The 14773-nt window shown below is 38.9% G+C and overlaps 1 protein-coding gene across 1 annotated transcript in view; it reads right to left on the bottom strand.

Annotated features, from left to right (window-relative positions):
* The window catches only part of APOB (apolipoprotein B), a 46404-nt gene extending 34928 nt beyond the window's left edge, over positions 1 to 11476 (bottom strand). The window contains exons 1-4 of the mRNA XM_032782475.1: positions 11413 to 11476; positions 9748 to 9783; positions 4246 to 4361; positions 1647 to 1792 (exon numbers count right to left, since the gene is read on the bottom strand). Coding sequence (XP_032638366.1) covers positions 1647 to 1792; positions 4246 to 4361; positions 9748 to 9783; positions 11413 to 11476 — 362 coding nt within the window. The remainder of the gene's footprint in view (positions 1 to 1646; positions 1793 to 4245; positions 4362 to 9747; positions 9784 to 11412) is intronic.
* Between the last annotated feature and the right edge of the window lie 3297 nt (positions 11477 to 14773).

Genomic DNA, 14773 nt, shown 5'->3' with positions numbered 1-14773 from the left:
GCCCTCTGGCCATGCTGTATCACAATTTGTATTAATGTGACTCCCCAAAACCCCAATCAAGATTGGGCTCCATTGTGCCAAGGACTGTACAAACACACACATTTCAAATAATTTAAAACAGCATTTAAAATATTCCCTAATAAACCAGTTTCTGCATCTCTGCCTTCCCCTTTTTCATGAGAAATAGTTATCTTGGGTTCACTGCTTATTATTTTATATTGCTTTGTTCTTTTCCCCAATCCTGTATAGACTATCCCCAACCATGACTCTACTTAGTATTATTTCTCTTTGAATACTGAGTAGGAGACTACTGACCATTCATACCACCTGCATTCTGGTGTATATACTTAAAGAATAAGATGTTGTGAACTTTGAGGACATTCATTGAAGAGCAACAAGAATGATTTGTGGTCTGGTAAACCTAATTTATAGTGACAGGATTAAGGAGCTGAGTCTATTGACTTTATTGCAGAGAAAGCGAAAGGTAAAATTGATGGATCTGTAAGTATCTATACAGGGAGAAGATTTCTGAGATTAGAGCACTCTTTAACGTATCAGAGGGGTCACCGTCTTAGTCTGGATCTGTAAAAGCAGCAAAGAGTCCTGTGGGACCTTATAGACTAACAGACGTTTTGGAGCATGAGCTTTCGTGGGTGAGTACCCACTTCGTCGGATGCATGTAGTGGCTGTTCTTTAATGTAGTGTGCAGATGCATAACAAAATCCAATGGCTGGTAGCTGAATTTAGACAAATTCAGACAGGAAATAAGATGTGATGTTTTCAAAGTAAGGGTAATTAGCTGTTGGAACAGACTACCAAGCAATGCAGTTGATTCTCCATCATTGGACAAGCAAGCAATGGAAGCTGGTTTCACTGGTGGACCAGAGGGGACAGACACAATAAATTACCAGTGTAGGAAGGAGCTAAGTTGTGAAGGACATTAAAGGTCAGTAGCAGAAGCCTGGGCTGTATGCTTAGGTGGGCTAATGTTACTTTGTGCTGTGTAAGCCAAGCAAAGTAGTCTGAAAGTGGCTGGACACGGCCATTTGACAATTCCTCATGTTCAGCGGAACTTTCCTCTGGTAGAAAACTCAGAGTGGACTACACTAACTCCTACACCAGCACTCTCTACACTTCTGATATGAAGGAGAGAAGGAAGCAGGCTGTGAACATTCCAGTGTCAGAGGGCTCGTCTCCACTTACTGGTAGATCAATGCTGCAGCGATCGATCCACCAGGGCTCAATTTAGCAGGTCTAGTGAAGAGCTAAATCGACCCCTGGTGGTTAGTTGCTAACGTAAGTCAAATTGTGTAGCTTAGATTGACTTTGCCCCAGTGTAGACCTGCCCAGAGTGTAGATGAGACAGGGAGCTGAGCTCTGCTACACCCACGCTTTCAGTGACACAGTTCAAGGCTGTCTCCATGAAGCCCTAAATTGTTCCACAGACAGGTGGCTCTGAATCAAGGAATTGCAAGTAGCTCCCTTCAGCCTCCTGCTCTCTCAGCATCACAGTTCATTCCAAGTCTGGGACAGCACTGCCATACACCACCCCTTCTAAAGGACAGAGCAGGTTGTGAAGTTATAGTCTATCCCGAATTAAATAAGGACGGATTTGTTAGCAAAGGCTTGAGTAAGTTTTTGCTCACTGGGCCATGGCTCTGGCAAAGTCATCCGAGTTCTTTGACTGTTTCAGGAGAGTCTTTCCCTCAGCGTCCACACCAGACATCTCTCGCAGGGTACATTCGCTTGTCTTCAGGATGAAGCTACACAGTTGTGGGACCTCCAGCTCAACCTGAAAACATACACAGCACATGTTTGCACTCCTGAAGAACTACGTGGTTCATATTTTTAAAGATACAGGAGATTTTTTAAAATTTATTTTTAAAGTAACACTGTATGCAAGGCCAGCTCCAGCTTTTTTGCTGTCCCAAGTGGCAAAAAACAAACAAACAAACAAAAAAAACTACCCGACTGAGCTGCCACCAAAGTGCTGCCGAAGTGGAAGACAAGGAGTGAAGGACCCGCCGCCGAATTGCTGCCGCAGACCCAGACATGCTGCCCCAACAACCCATGGATTGCCGCCCCTTTCTGTTGGCCACCCCAGGCACCTGCTTCCTTCGCTGGTGCCTGGAGCTGGCCCTGACTGTGTTCACTGTGCACTTGTATAGTAGTTTTTGTGTAAAGATTGAAGAGTGCTTTAAGTAATCTTACAATATCCAGGTGGAGTAGATGTCATATAGATTTGTAGAGTAGCTAGTATGTAGGGGTCCTGGTCTATGACTAGGGCCCCTAAGAGCTATGGAAATACAAATAATTAATAATATATTCCTCATATTAATGATAGGTAAACTGAGAGACAGACACATTATGTGACTTTCCCATGATCACATAGTAAGTCAATAGCAAAGCCTGAAACAAGTACCCAGGTCTCCTGCTCCATCCATTTTACCAAACTAGATCTGAACCAGTTCCTCACTTTCTGCTAGTAAAGAATTTTCAGTTAAAACTATTTTTCAACAGAATATTGGGCTTTCAGTTGAATGATTTTTTTGTTGAAAAAGTGTCAGCTTTCCATGGAAAACTTTGATTTTTCATTGAAAAAATGAATGCTTCAAACCCAAAATATTTCTGTCTCATGGGAACGGTAGTTTGGTTGGCTCACATCTCTATTCTCCTCTAAAGACTGGGTTCCCCAGCCAGGTTTTATCTCCTCAGATACATCATGGCCATTCAACTCCCATGATGCACTGCCTCTCCTCACCAATAGGGGAGAGTATTCCAACCAGAGAGTCCAACTTGTAGAAGAAAATGGGAGCATAAGGCACCTAAACTACAAACTCCTATAAGGCACTTCAGTGACATTCTGGAATAGAAATATTTTGGCTAAAATAGTTTGGATATTTAAGATTTAGATTTTTTTTTGCAATTAAAAATTTGCCACAGGGTGGGAGGACCATTTATCCAACCTGCTCTTTCTCCAGTTCTGTTTACACAAGCTGAGGGTACAGACCTTGGACTCTCAAATCTTTTTAAAAGAGAGACTGCGTATTATCTCCTGAAAATATTCACAATGGACCAAGTCCTCTTGGCTCTATTCTGGTCCAACTGATATCAATAGAACTACTTACCTAAGGAAAGTGAGTGTGACATGGTCCAACGTTATTATAAAGTTCAGAATGATTGTTAATCAAATAATATTAGAACTACAGCTGGTCAAAAAGTGGGAAATTTTTTGCAAAAACTTTTTTGGTAGAAAATGTTGAAATTTGAAATGTTATGACCAGAGTATTTATAGGTATTCTTACAGTAATGATAACAACATGTGATCTTACTCCCATTGACTTTAATTGGAGCAGAATCAGGTCACTAATTTATAAGATTTCTTACAAATGGAATGTGTCAAAAGTGAGTACATTTCAAGCAGAACAAGCATGAGGATGACTAATGAAAGACACTGAACATTTGCTCCACACCATACTGTATGCTAGATGCAAAGACCAGCAATATTCACTGTAAACAAGCAATCTGCAGTGTGGGTCTTGACTTTGGCTTCAGAACTTGTGAAGAAATTTGAGCATTATACAGAGGAGTATTTAGTTGCTGGGCAGAACACTGTAATACCCAAAAGCTATTTGCCCATTTACTCAATTAATGAAGCAATATTGTGAAATGTGACATTTTGAGGAAGTTGGAAGGAGAATAGGATAGGTTATCAGGCTAATGGCCTGTGGAGCCTTTCACCCCTAGGATACCAGATCCTGACCCAGGAAGATGATAACTGACAGTTTTCATCACCGGGTAAGTATTCAGTGTTCTGCATGAAATCAATTGATCAATTAGCATCCTCAGTTTAGGCTCTAGTGGATAAGCATTGAGTGGCTCTATTGGCAGACTCAGAGGATAAGCCAAATACTGAATGAGCCATGCACTGAGTTACCAACTCTGCTGTCTCTTCTCTAGAAGTAGAAAAGCCTGGTCAGGTTCGAGCTGCATTGGCAGAGTGGAGTGAAGAAACTCTGCCAATCTTGCAACTGCCTTTTCTGTGGGAAAATAAAGGGCTTCAGACTTCAGGGCGGTCAAGTGTTTACACTTCACAAGCACTACATTCACTAAATAAAAAATGGAGGAGGAAGGGAGATGGAGGGCATAGGAAAATATGAGGGAGGAGTTTCCCATTGTTAATCCCCATAGTGCCCATTATCTTTTTTTCTGATTGTAGTCTGTTCTTTCTTCCTCTTTCCTTACCTTGCAGCTAATTTTAGAGCCACTTCGTGAATCTGCTGTTCCTTTCACTCCACTTGCTATTTCTGCTTCATAGTTGTAAATGTATTTTCTGAGATGTTTAAATCTGGTTGAATCTTCTGCGATTAGAAAAACAAATACATTTTTCATGAATAGCACAGACAGATGCATATTTAGATCATCACAATACAGACCAAGATAGCATTGTGCAAAGTGGAAATAATGCCAGAAATGAGGGAAATATTAGCATATCCCTATGGCTGATTTCTTCTTTGGTTTTGTACATACATTTTTTTTTAAAGATAAATCTGTAGAAGGGATATGGTGAGTTATCATTACTTGAAGCCCTTAAATCAAGATAGGATGCTTTTCCAAAACGTGTGCTATAGCTCAAACAGAAATTGTGGCCTTGATGCACAAGTCATTGGATCCTTTCTCTTGTATTATGCAATATGACAGCTTAAATGATCATAATGATCCCTTCCGGCTTTAAAGTCTATGCATCTCAGATTTTTTTCCCCATTAAAGTCAATGGTAAGCACAGTTGGGAACGTAGGCCCCATCAGAAGAAAATGTAAGGGATAAATGAAGTTATGCAAAGGAAAGAAAGCAAGAATAGTAAAAGGCCAATATGGCTCCATCAGGAGCTCTTTAATGTCATGGAAATCAAAAAAGAAACTTTATAAAAAGTGGAATGTGGATGAATTGCTAAGGAGGAGTAAAAAGAATAACATAAGCATGTAGGGACAAAATCAGAAAGGCTAAGGCACAAAATAAGTTACGCCTACCAAGAGACATAAAAGGCAATAAACAGAGGTTCTTTAAATATATTAGAAGGAAGAGAAAGATGAGGGAAAGTGTAGGTCTTCCACTTAGTGAGGAAGGAGATATAAAAGAAGATGACATCAAGAAGGCTGAGGTGTTTAATGCCTATTTTGTTTCAGTGATCATTAAAAAGGGTAATGGTGATGAGACACTCATCACAGTTAATATTAACACAGGGCAATGAATGCAAGTCAAAATAGGGAAAGAACAGGTTAAAGAATATTTAGATAAATTAGATGTATCCAAGTCAATATGGCTTGAGGAAAACTTGGAACTGTTATCAATTATGTCTGAGAATTCATGGAGGATGGATGAGGTACCAGAGGACTGGAGAAGGGCTAACATAGTACCCATCTTTAACAAGATGAGCAAAAAGGACTTGGGGAATTATAGACCAGTGAGCCTAACTAATATATGGAAAGATACTTAATTATTTTTTTGAGCAATATAGTTATAAGCACACTGAAAATAATAGGGTTATAAGGAATAGCCAGCATGGATCTGTCAACAATAAATCATACCAAACCAACCTAACTTCCTTCTTTGACAGGGTTACTGGTCTAGAGGATAGAGGAGAAGCAGTAGATGTGATATATCTTGATTTTAGTAAGGCTTTTGATAAAGTCCCAGATAACATTCTCTTAAGCAAATGAGGGAAATGTGGTCTAGATGAAATTATTATAAGGTAGGTGCAAAACTAGTTGAAAGACCATACTTAAAGAGTCGTTATCAATGCTTCACTGTCAAACTGGGAGGTCATATCTAGTGGGTCCCACAGGGTTGAGCCTATTCAATATTTTTAGGTATGACAGAATCAATTTTTGTTATAATTTTGATGGATAATATGCATACTTATTTTAAACATTTTAAAAAATACATTTAAATCTTCAGTTTTGCAAAATTATGGATTTTAAGCCTTTTTAAAAAAAAAGATTTAAATTTTCACAGTTGTTACAGGAAATTAATGGAGGAAGTTTAGACAATAATTATTTAATGACATTAGATATTGAGATTTAAAAAGTTAAAGCTTTATAGCCATTAAAACACAAATTGTCAACATCACATGTCAGAATATACAAAGTAAATATCCTTAAATCAAACTCTAATAAATTCTCAAGCAGCTCTTTTCTTACTTTGCCTATTGGTAAATTTAGAATAGTATGGATGGGAATATTTTTTTCATTGGTTTCTGTGTGTATGGTCAAATTGAAAAAATCTAAATCTAAATCCTTCCAAACTTAAATACGTTCATTAATGACTTGGATGATGGAGTGGAGAGTATGCTTATAAAATGTGCAGATGACACCCCAAGACTGGAGGGCTGGAAAGCATTTTGAAAAACAGGATTAGAATTCAAAATGACCTTGATGAATTAGAGCATTGGTCTGAAGTCAGTAAGAGGAAATTCAGTAAAGACAAGTGCAAAGTACTACACAATGCACAGGTACAAAATGGGGAATAACAGGCTAGCCAGTGATACTATTGGAAAAGATCAGGGGATTACTGTAGATCACAAATTGAATGAATCAACTATGTGATGCAGTTTCAAAAATCCCTACATCGCTCCAGGGTGTTGTATGTAAGTCACGGGAAGTAACTGTCCTGCTCTACTCAGCACTGGTTAGGCCTCAGCTGGAGTACTGTATCCAGTTCTGGGCACCATACTTTAAGAATGATGTGGACAAACTGGAGAAAGTCCAGGGGACAGCAATAAAAATAAGAAAAGGTTTTAAAAACCTGACCTATGAGAAAAGGTTAAGAAAACTGGGCATGTTTAGTCTTGAGAAAAGAAAACTGAGGGGGGTCCTGATAACAGTCTTCAAATATGCTAACAGCTGTTGTAAAGAGGACTGTGATCAATTGTTTTCCATGTCCACTGAAGATAGCAAAAGAAAAAAAGGGGCTTAATCTGTAGCAAAGAAGATTTAAGCTAGATATTACGAAAATCTTTCTAACTATATCTGTAGTTAAGTTTTAGAGTAGATTTCCAAGGGAGGCTGTGCAATCCCCATGACTGGAAGCTTTTAAGAACATATTGGAGAAATACCTGTCAGGGATGAGCTAGGTTTACTTGATCCTGCCTCAGCACAGGGGGCTGGACTTAATGACCTCTCAATATCCCTCCCAGCCCCACCTTTTTATGATTCTATGCAGACAATTAATTAGATTGTTTTTTAAAAGCCTGTATTGGGTTTCTTTAAAAGTGGTATTTGCTTCCTTGATAACAACAGAGTTCAACTCAAATTTGTTCAGTCACAATTCAAAGAAAACTATAAGAGCCAATTTATCCAGGAACTTCACACGATTGATGTTTACAAAGATAAATGTGGAAATGGAGTGGAAAAAAGAACCCCCAACACCAGAACCCCTAATTGTAATTGTGCAAGAATTTAAAGAATCATCCTCCTGTCCAAAAGTTTCTGGGAACATGAGATACTTTTCTGAGTCAAACTCACACCTGAGTTCATGGACTCCCTGGAGTCCTTCCTTTTTATATTAGTGGATTTAAAAAAAATATTTTTTTTTGACGTGTACAGGACCCAGATTAGGCCTGTGCACTATTTAAGTCCCTAAGACAATATCAGCCAGGAGGAAATGTGTTTAGAAGCCTCTCCTAAGAGCTCAGAGGACTTAAGTGGCACACAGGCCTTGTGCTGGGCCTCTTCACACATCTGTCCCTACTACCTGCAAAGGACATTCAGCTTTAATATTATTATTATTAATTATCTGTATTGTAATGAAAGCAGAATTTCATTCACTGTCTCACAGGGATATGAGATCTTCCAGTGGCAGGCCTGAAAATGGTGGGCCAAATTCTGTAGACAGATAACTGCCTTTCTGTCTGGTGGCAGAACTGGAAACTAACCCTGATCCTCTTTGGGAGGAAAGAAAATCAACTTCATCTTGGAGTCAGCACACACAACTCCAGTGAAATCAATAGTTTTTCCTCTTTATGCCAGCACTGTGTTTGGCTCAGTGAAGTGCATTATATTCTCAGCTAGGCTCCTGTAGCACATTTTATCATGTCAGCAGGGAATGTCTCAATAGAATCTGGTAGGAGTTTGTCTGCTTTCTTTATATTTTGGTACAAGAATTATGCTTCAGAGGGAAAAAGAGAGAGATCTTAAAAAGAAGCTATACATCGCAGAAGAGGAATATATGAGACAGACTAAGCTATGGAAGTGCGGACTGAATAATTTCAAATCAGAGAGCTAAATCTTCAGATGGTGTAAATTAGCATAGATCTGTTCAAGTCGATCTGTGCCAGTTTACACCAGCTAAGTATCTGGACGAGAGTTTACTCTGACATCACTGGAGTTGTAAATGAGAGTAGAATTTTGCTGTAAGTATCCTGTTTTTTTTCCTTAAGAAAAGAACTAGGGATACTTGTGGCACCTTAGAGACTAACACATTTATTTGGGCATAAGCATTCGTGGGCTAAAACCCACTTCATTGGATGCATGCAGTAGAAAATACAGTAGGAATATATATATATGTATATACACACACACACACACACACAGAGAACATGAAAAAATTGGTGTTTCTTGGATTTCCAGAGTCCGTAAGCCTTATCTATTTTCCTCTTGATGTCAAGTATTTTATTTCAGACCCCATTGATTTATTTATTAATAAATATGAATATGATAGCAATAAATACTTAATATGGTATAGTTCTCTTAATCCTCAATGATTTAACTAGTCTGATCAGCCAATTATATTAATTACAGTCATACAAACTGTTTGAAGGTTATCCATGTAAACTTCAGCTACCTTACACTCTACCATATTATAATTGTTTGTATACTTTCATCAGTTCTCACAAGACTGATATCTATTGTACTAATTCTAGCAGACATAATTTCCCTCCAACTACTCCTTCATTTCCAGTGTTTAACATGAAGCTTATCTGTTATAAAAGGAATGAATAATGATGAAAATAGTAAATAAAAAGAAAGTTGAGAAATTGACAGCGAAACCCAGAAAAAAAAAAATCTCTGAATTGGTTCAGATGGATGAATTAATCCTGATCACCTGTAGATGGTGCTATAGTGTCAAATAAGAAAAAGAAAAAGCTCATCAAGGACAAAGATCAAAACAACTCATTGGACACTGACCCTCCAGAGGAACATTCTGTATCCAAGCAAGCAGCCAGGGCCAACCAGGGTTCATTACAAAGGTTGTGCATAAAGTCAGCATTTCCTGTTTCTTGACTAGGTTGGTTTAATAAATTATTATCGCAGCTGATAGAGTTATTGACATATTCGGTATTTGAGCCAAATACTTGAGTGTAGCAATAACTGAAAGGAGTAAATCAGGAGTGAGATTACCAGTGTACATTGAAATGAAATGCATATGATTTCCTTGTTAAATCTTCAAAGCCAGAGAAAGGGGACTTCCAGAATAAGGGACCTTGAACATCAACCAAGCAAATAAATGTGATATTTATTTGTGGAAAGATTTTTAAAACTCAGAGCCACAGTCACTGCTATTTAGGCTGATGAAAAGCCTTAAAATTCTAGTTCCTGAAGTCAGCAGGAGTTTTGTCTGAGTAAACATCTGTTTTAAAGGAAGGGATATATGGAAGCGGAAAACAAAAAACCCAAACCCTCAACTTTGGGAGGTATAGTCAGTTAAAATAATAGTAGAGCAAAAGGAATACAAAAGGAGAACCCTTACTTGAGCAAGCTGAATTTCCACTTTCAGGCCCATCTTCTGTAAAAAAGCAGAGCATAAAATAAAACTTTTACAAATTATTAATATCAAACAAATAAAATAGAAATACGTATGTACATTCTGCATCACAGTCCAGAGATAGATATGCTGCCACAGTGGGGCCTCACTAATTTGTACTATCAACTAAGGGCTTTGTTCTACAAACACTGAGGTAAAAGACAAAATTCTCATCTACTTAAATGGTGAAGTTGAGCATTAAAAACACACTGCAAATGACAGAATTTTGTGAATTAGCAAGCAAGGGCCTGATCATCAGATCACTGAACTCAGTGGCAAAATGCTCCTTGATATTAATGGTGTATGATCAGGCACTAAATGTACAACATGATAATAAAAAAAGCATTGTGATGGGGGAAGTAGTACAGTTGATAGATGACAAACAGACCAAATGCATCACAGAATATACTTTCTATACAACACTGAAAATTATAGGTTAGTTTTAAATTATAAAATTATTGAATAGTAGACTAATAACTGTACTGCGGTAATATTTCTTTGTAAAAATAATGATAGCTTTGCTATATGAGACCCCTGTACAGCTCTCTGCTATTAAATCTTGACTAAGAAGCAGGGGGAGACCTCTGTTTTTGTGTCTGAATTATAAAATTTGTGGACTGGTGAAAAGTAGATAAGTAAGAGTCACCTGTATTGATGACAAAGGTAAACGTATTTGTTGAAAAATGTGTTTAATTCAATCAATATTTGGATTACATAAAGCTATGCATTCACTTAAGGTTGTTTGAATAGCGAACCTTTATTCTTTCGTGAGCCCTGATTCAAAGCCCACGGTCTTTTCTTTGACTTAACTGATCAGATTCATATTGTTTTGTATTAGGAAAAAAGTAACTTGTTTCAAGTAATCTAATAACAATACCAGTAACAATGTATAGGACCAAACACATCCTTAGTGTAACTCTGATGAAGTCAATAAAGGCACATTGGTGGTGAATATTATCATTACCTGCATATAGGACCAGATCCTGCTAAACACCCATTTATTTCAATGGTGAAGGATTGGACCCATAGTTCTATCCTCCTGAAGGATCCCGAAACATTTTACAAACTACAATACCATTGAACAGTCTGAACAGACACTCCTAGGCCAGGAGGGAGTTATCTTACAACTCCACCACACCACATTATACCAGATGTATTTTTACTGAACTGAATCAAAATTACGACAGTGCCTCCTACCAGACACATCATGTTTTATCACTCACATCCCATCACACTTGAGTAAAAAGTATTAGCAACACTCACACTAAATCTGCAGAATACTATACAACATCTCCTTGCAGGTGGGCAATGACCACGGTAAAGAAAAGCAGCTAGGCAAAAATAAAGGATGCTGATACCACTACACTTGTAAAACAAATTAAAAATAAACCAGAGAAATGGTGAAATTTCCAGCTTTTCCTTGTATGGATTCAATATGGGTCCTGCTATTAGGACACACTCACATCACAAAAAGGGAATAGATTACATATTTCCCATCCTTTGCTTCTCTGATTCTGTGATTCATAGTCCCATAGATTTCCCCCTCCCTGATATTTTAATAGATTTGCACATAAAGCAGCAAAAAGCCCTGGCACATAAATTGCTACTTACGAGTGAGAACATCACTGCTGAGCAGCAGCAGCAGCAGCAGCTGCCAGAGCTGCGGAGGGCCCATGGTGAGCACCGGACCCTATTGCTGCTGTCCCCTCAGTTCTTCTCCTTTCTCCCTTCACCTCCTCTACCCAAGTTTCAGGGAGAGAATGAGCCTCTCACTTGGACCTGCATTTATATAGTCTGTTGCAAGCAGCTGAGCCAAATGGTTTAGAAAGTGCAGAGCAAATTGCAAAAGGTCCAAAGGTGAGAGTCCTGGATCCTCTTTGCAATTCTGCAGAAGGCTCAGCCTGGGCTGCGAAGGCCCCAGAATGCAGAAGAAGACTGAACATTTATCTGTGGTAAATGATTGTGCCACTTCAGTTGTATTTTTCTTTCTTTAACTGAGTTTTAACAGCAGAAGATAATATTCCAACAAAAAGGGATTTCCTCCTTTTAGCAAGAAATAAAGTAAATCATGTAAATTACTGCGGGGAAAAGCTAGCACTACAGAACTTTGAATTAGTATGGAGGCTGAGAGGCTTGAATGGTAGTTATACATGAGAGTAATTAGATTGTGGTATAATTTAGGCATCTTCTCTTTACTTAATGTGAACATGCTGTCATATGGCCAGAAGAGGCAGAACAATCAATATTACAGATGCCCTTTATAGGGTCAAAATTTGCTTCACACCTTGCTCAAAAGTAGTTGCATTCCAGACAGGCTGGTAATATCCAGGCACAACAAATGTTGGGATTAGAAAATTCAGTATTCTTGCTGGTTTCAGTTAGCCCAGATTATTAGAGTTCATCTCCTTGTTTGGTAACAACAACAAAGAAATGAGAGGTAAGGATAAGAAACGACCATTATTATTCAGAGAACTAAATGAAGGAAATTCAAAACTGTACAGTATTTATGAACATTTAAGTGCATATTAGAGCTGGTCAAAGATCAGAATTTCCATCCCATAGGGAATTCCAATATTTCAGAAAAAATTCCCAAATCAATATGAAAAGCAATTTTTTTTTCAGAATGGAAAATTCCCAAAAATTCAATTCAGTAATGTCAAAATATTTGATTTTGACATTTCTGACCACAATGAAAAGTTTTGACATTCCCAAATCAAAATATTTCTTTTTGTTTCATTGAACCAAATCAAAACATTTATTTTTAGCTTAGATCAACAGTAATTTGGTTTCCCCTAAACTGTCAGGGTGCCTCATGGGAATTGTAAATCAGGTACCTCACGATTTGACTCTTCTCTGTGGGGTAGGCTCTGTTGCTAGATTAATATCCCATGCAGGGCCGGCTTTATGACCCGTGGGGCCCGACTGGAAAACTTGGTGGCGGTCCGGGGCTTCGGCAGCACTTCGGTGACGGGAGGTCCGCTTTGGGTTTTCCGCGGCACCGAAGGACCTCCCCACTGCTGAAATGCCACCAAAGAGCCCCAGAGAGGACCCCCCGCAGCTGAAATGCCACCGAAGACACCTGGAGCAGGGCCCCCTTAGGTGCAGGTGCGGGGCCCTCTTCGGTGCAGGGCCTGATTCCCAGGAATCGGGTGAACCGGCTTAAAGCTGGCCCTGCTCCCATGATATATCATGTTCACATAACTCACATGATGTACAGTGTCAGTTCAGCAGGAAGGTAGGTAGCGCATCATGGCAGATATAGTTCAATCAGGGAGCCCAGCCCTGCCTTGACGTCTCTGGGGTTAGGATTTCATCTAAAGGCACTTGGATGGGCAAGTCATTTTGGTCAGACCAGAAATCTCATAAGAACATAAGAATGGCCGTACCAGGTCAGACCAAAGGTCCATCTAGCCCAATATCTGTCAACCAACAGTGGCCAATGCCAGGTGCCCCAGAGGGAGTGAACCTAACAGGCAGTGATCAAGTGATCTCTCTCCTGCCATCCATCTCCATCCTCTGAGAAACAGAGGCTAGGGACACCATTCCTTACCCATCCTGGCTAATAGCCATATGGACTTAACCACTATGAATTTATCCAGTTCTCTTTTAAACCCTGTTATAGGCCTAGCCTTCACAACCTCCTCAGGTAAGGAGTTCCATAAGTTGACTGTGCACTGCGTGAAGAAGAACTTCCTTTTATTTGTTTTAAACCTGCTGCCTATTAAGAACAGACCTTCCGTGCTTTGGGTTGAAAACACCACAAGAACATCTTTTCTTACATACTTCTGTTTCCATTGCTGACCTTGTCTAGTACCCGTCAGATCCATCAAAGTATTGGAGAAAAGCATTTTTGTTTTCCAAAGAGCCCATTGTGACCATTGCTGCCCCAAAACACAGAATGGCCTGTTGCACTCTTTTTACTTTGAAATGTGACTGTACCAGAAAAGCAACTATATGTGTTCTGTGTATTTAGTCATGTCTGACTTTAATGACACATATAGATCTTTATTACTTTTTACTCCATTTAGCACTACACAGCTCTGGAAGAGTGAGAACTCTCTGAATTGCCGACCATTAACAGGATTGTTAATAAATTCTATTGTATAACCTCATTTTCTACACTAAGGATTCCAGTTGTAAATCAGAGCAGATTGTTTAGACAATGGGTTGGATCAGTATAAATGAGGGCCAAATTTGCCCTCAATATCCCGCCTCAAACCAGCATGTATGTGACACACTTGCATTATTATTAATAGTGGTAGTAGAATTACCAGAGCACCTAGGAGTCCTAGTCATGGGCCAGGATCCCATTGTAACTTCACAACAATATATGCTACAAAATGCTACAACACTACATTGAATCCCTGTCTCCCAAGACCTAGACTAGTGTCCTAATGACTGGCCCATCCTCCCTTGCCGTCATGCTCATATAACGTTCCTGGGGCATATAGCTTACAGGGAACAGTAATATCAGGAAAGGATTGCAGGTTTTAGATACCTTTTAATGTAATGTAACCATTAGAAACAAGAAGGAGGATCTAGCACCATGTAACCAGCCAGAGATCAAGACTACAGCTGGGGAACATCTGCATTAAAATATTTTACACTCTTGGCTCAGCTGTTGTTGTTTTTTATCTTAGATAAGAGGCAGAGAGACTTTTTTTTGGATAAGTTATTGATGAAATATATGGAAGCGAAGAAGAAAAACTATTATCTTCTACATGGCATTACCAGAAATGATAATCATAATGAATGAAACATTAGAAGATAGACAGCAGATTTCAATGCTAGGTGGAGACTGAACTTTAAACAAAATATAGAACAGATCATAAATTCCTGTAGCTTTTGTCATTACTGGATGACGAAGTGCTACCTACTATGCTTGACTTTTTGAGGGATCAGGGAGCAGGTAGTTATATAATGCCTGCATCTGTAATTTTCACTCCATGCATCTGAAGAAGTGGTTTTTTAC

This window comes from Chelonoidis abingdonii, chromosome 3, assembly GCF_003597395.2.
Source record: "Chelonoidis abingdonii isolate Lonesome George chromosome 3, CheloAbing_2.0, whole genome shotgun sequence".
NCBI classification, from domain to species: domain Eukaryota; kingdom Metazoa; phylum Chordata; order Testudines; family Testudinidae; genus Chelonoidis; species Chelonoidis abingdonii.
Note: the sequence above shows the minus strand (reverse complement) of the source record. Positions and strands in the feature narration are given on the sequence as shown.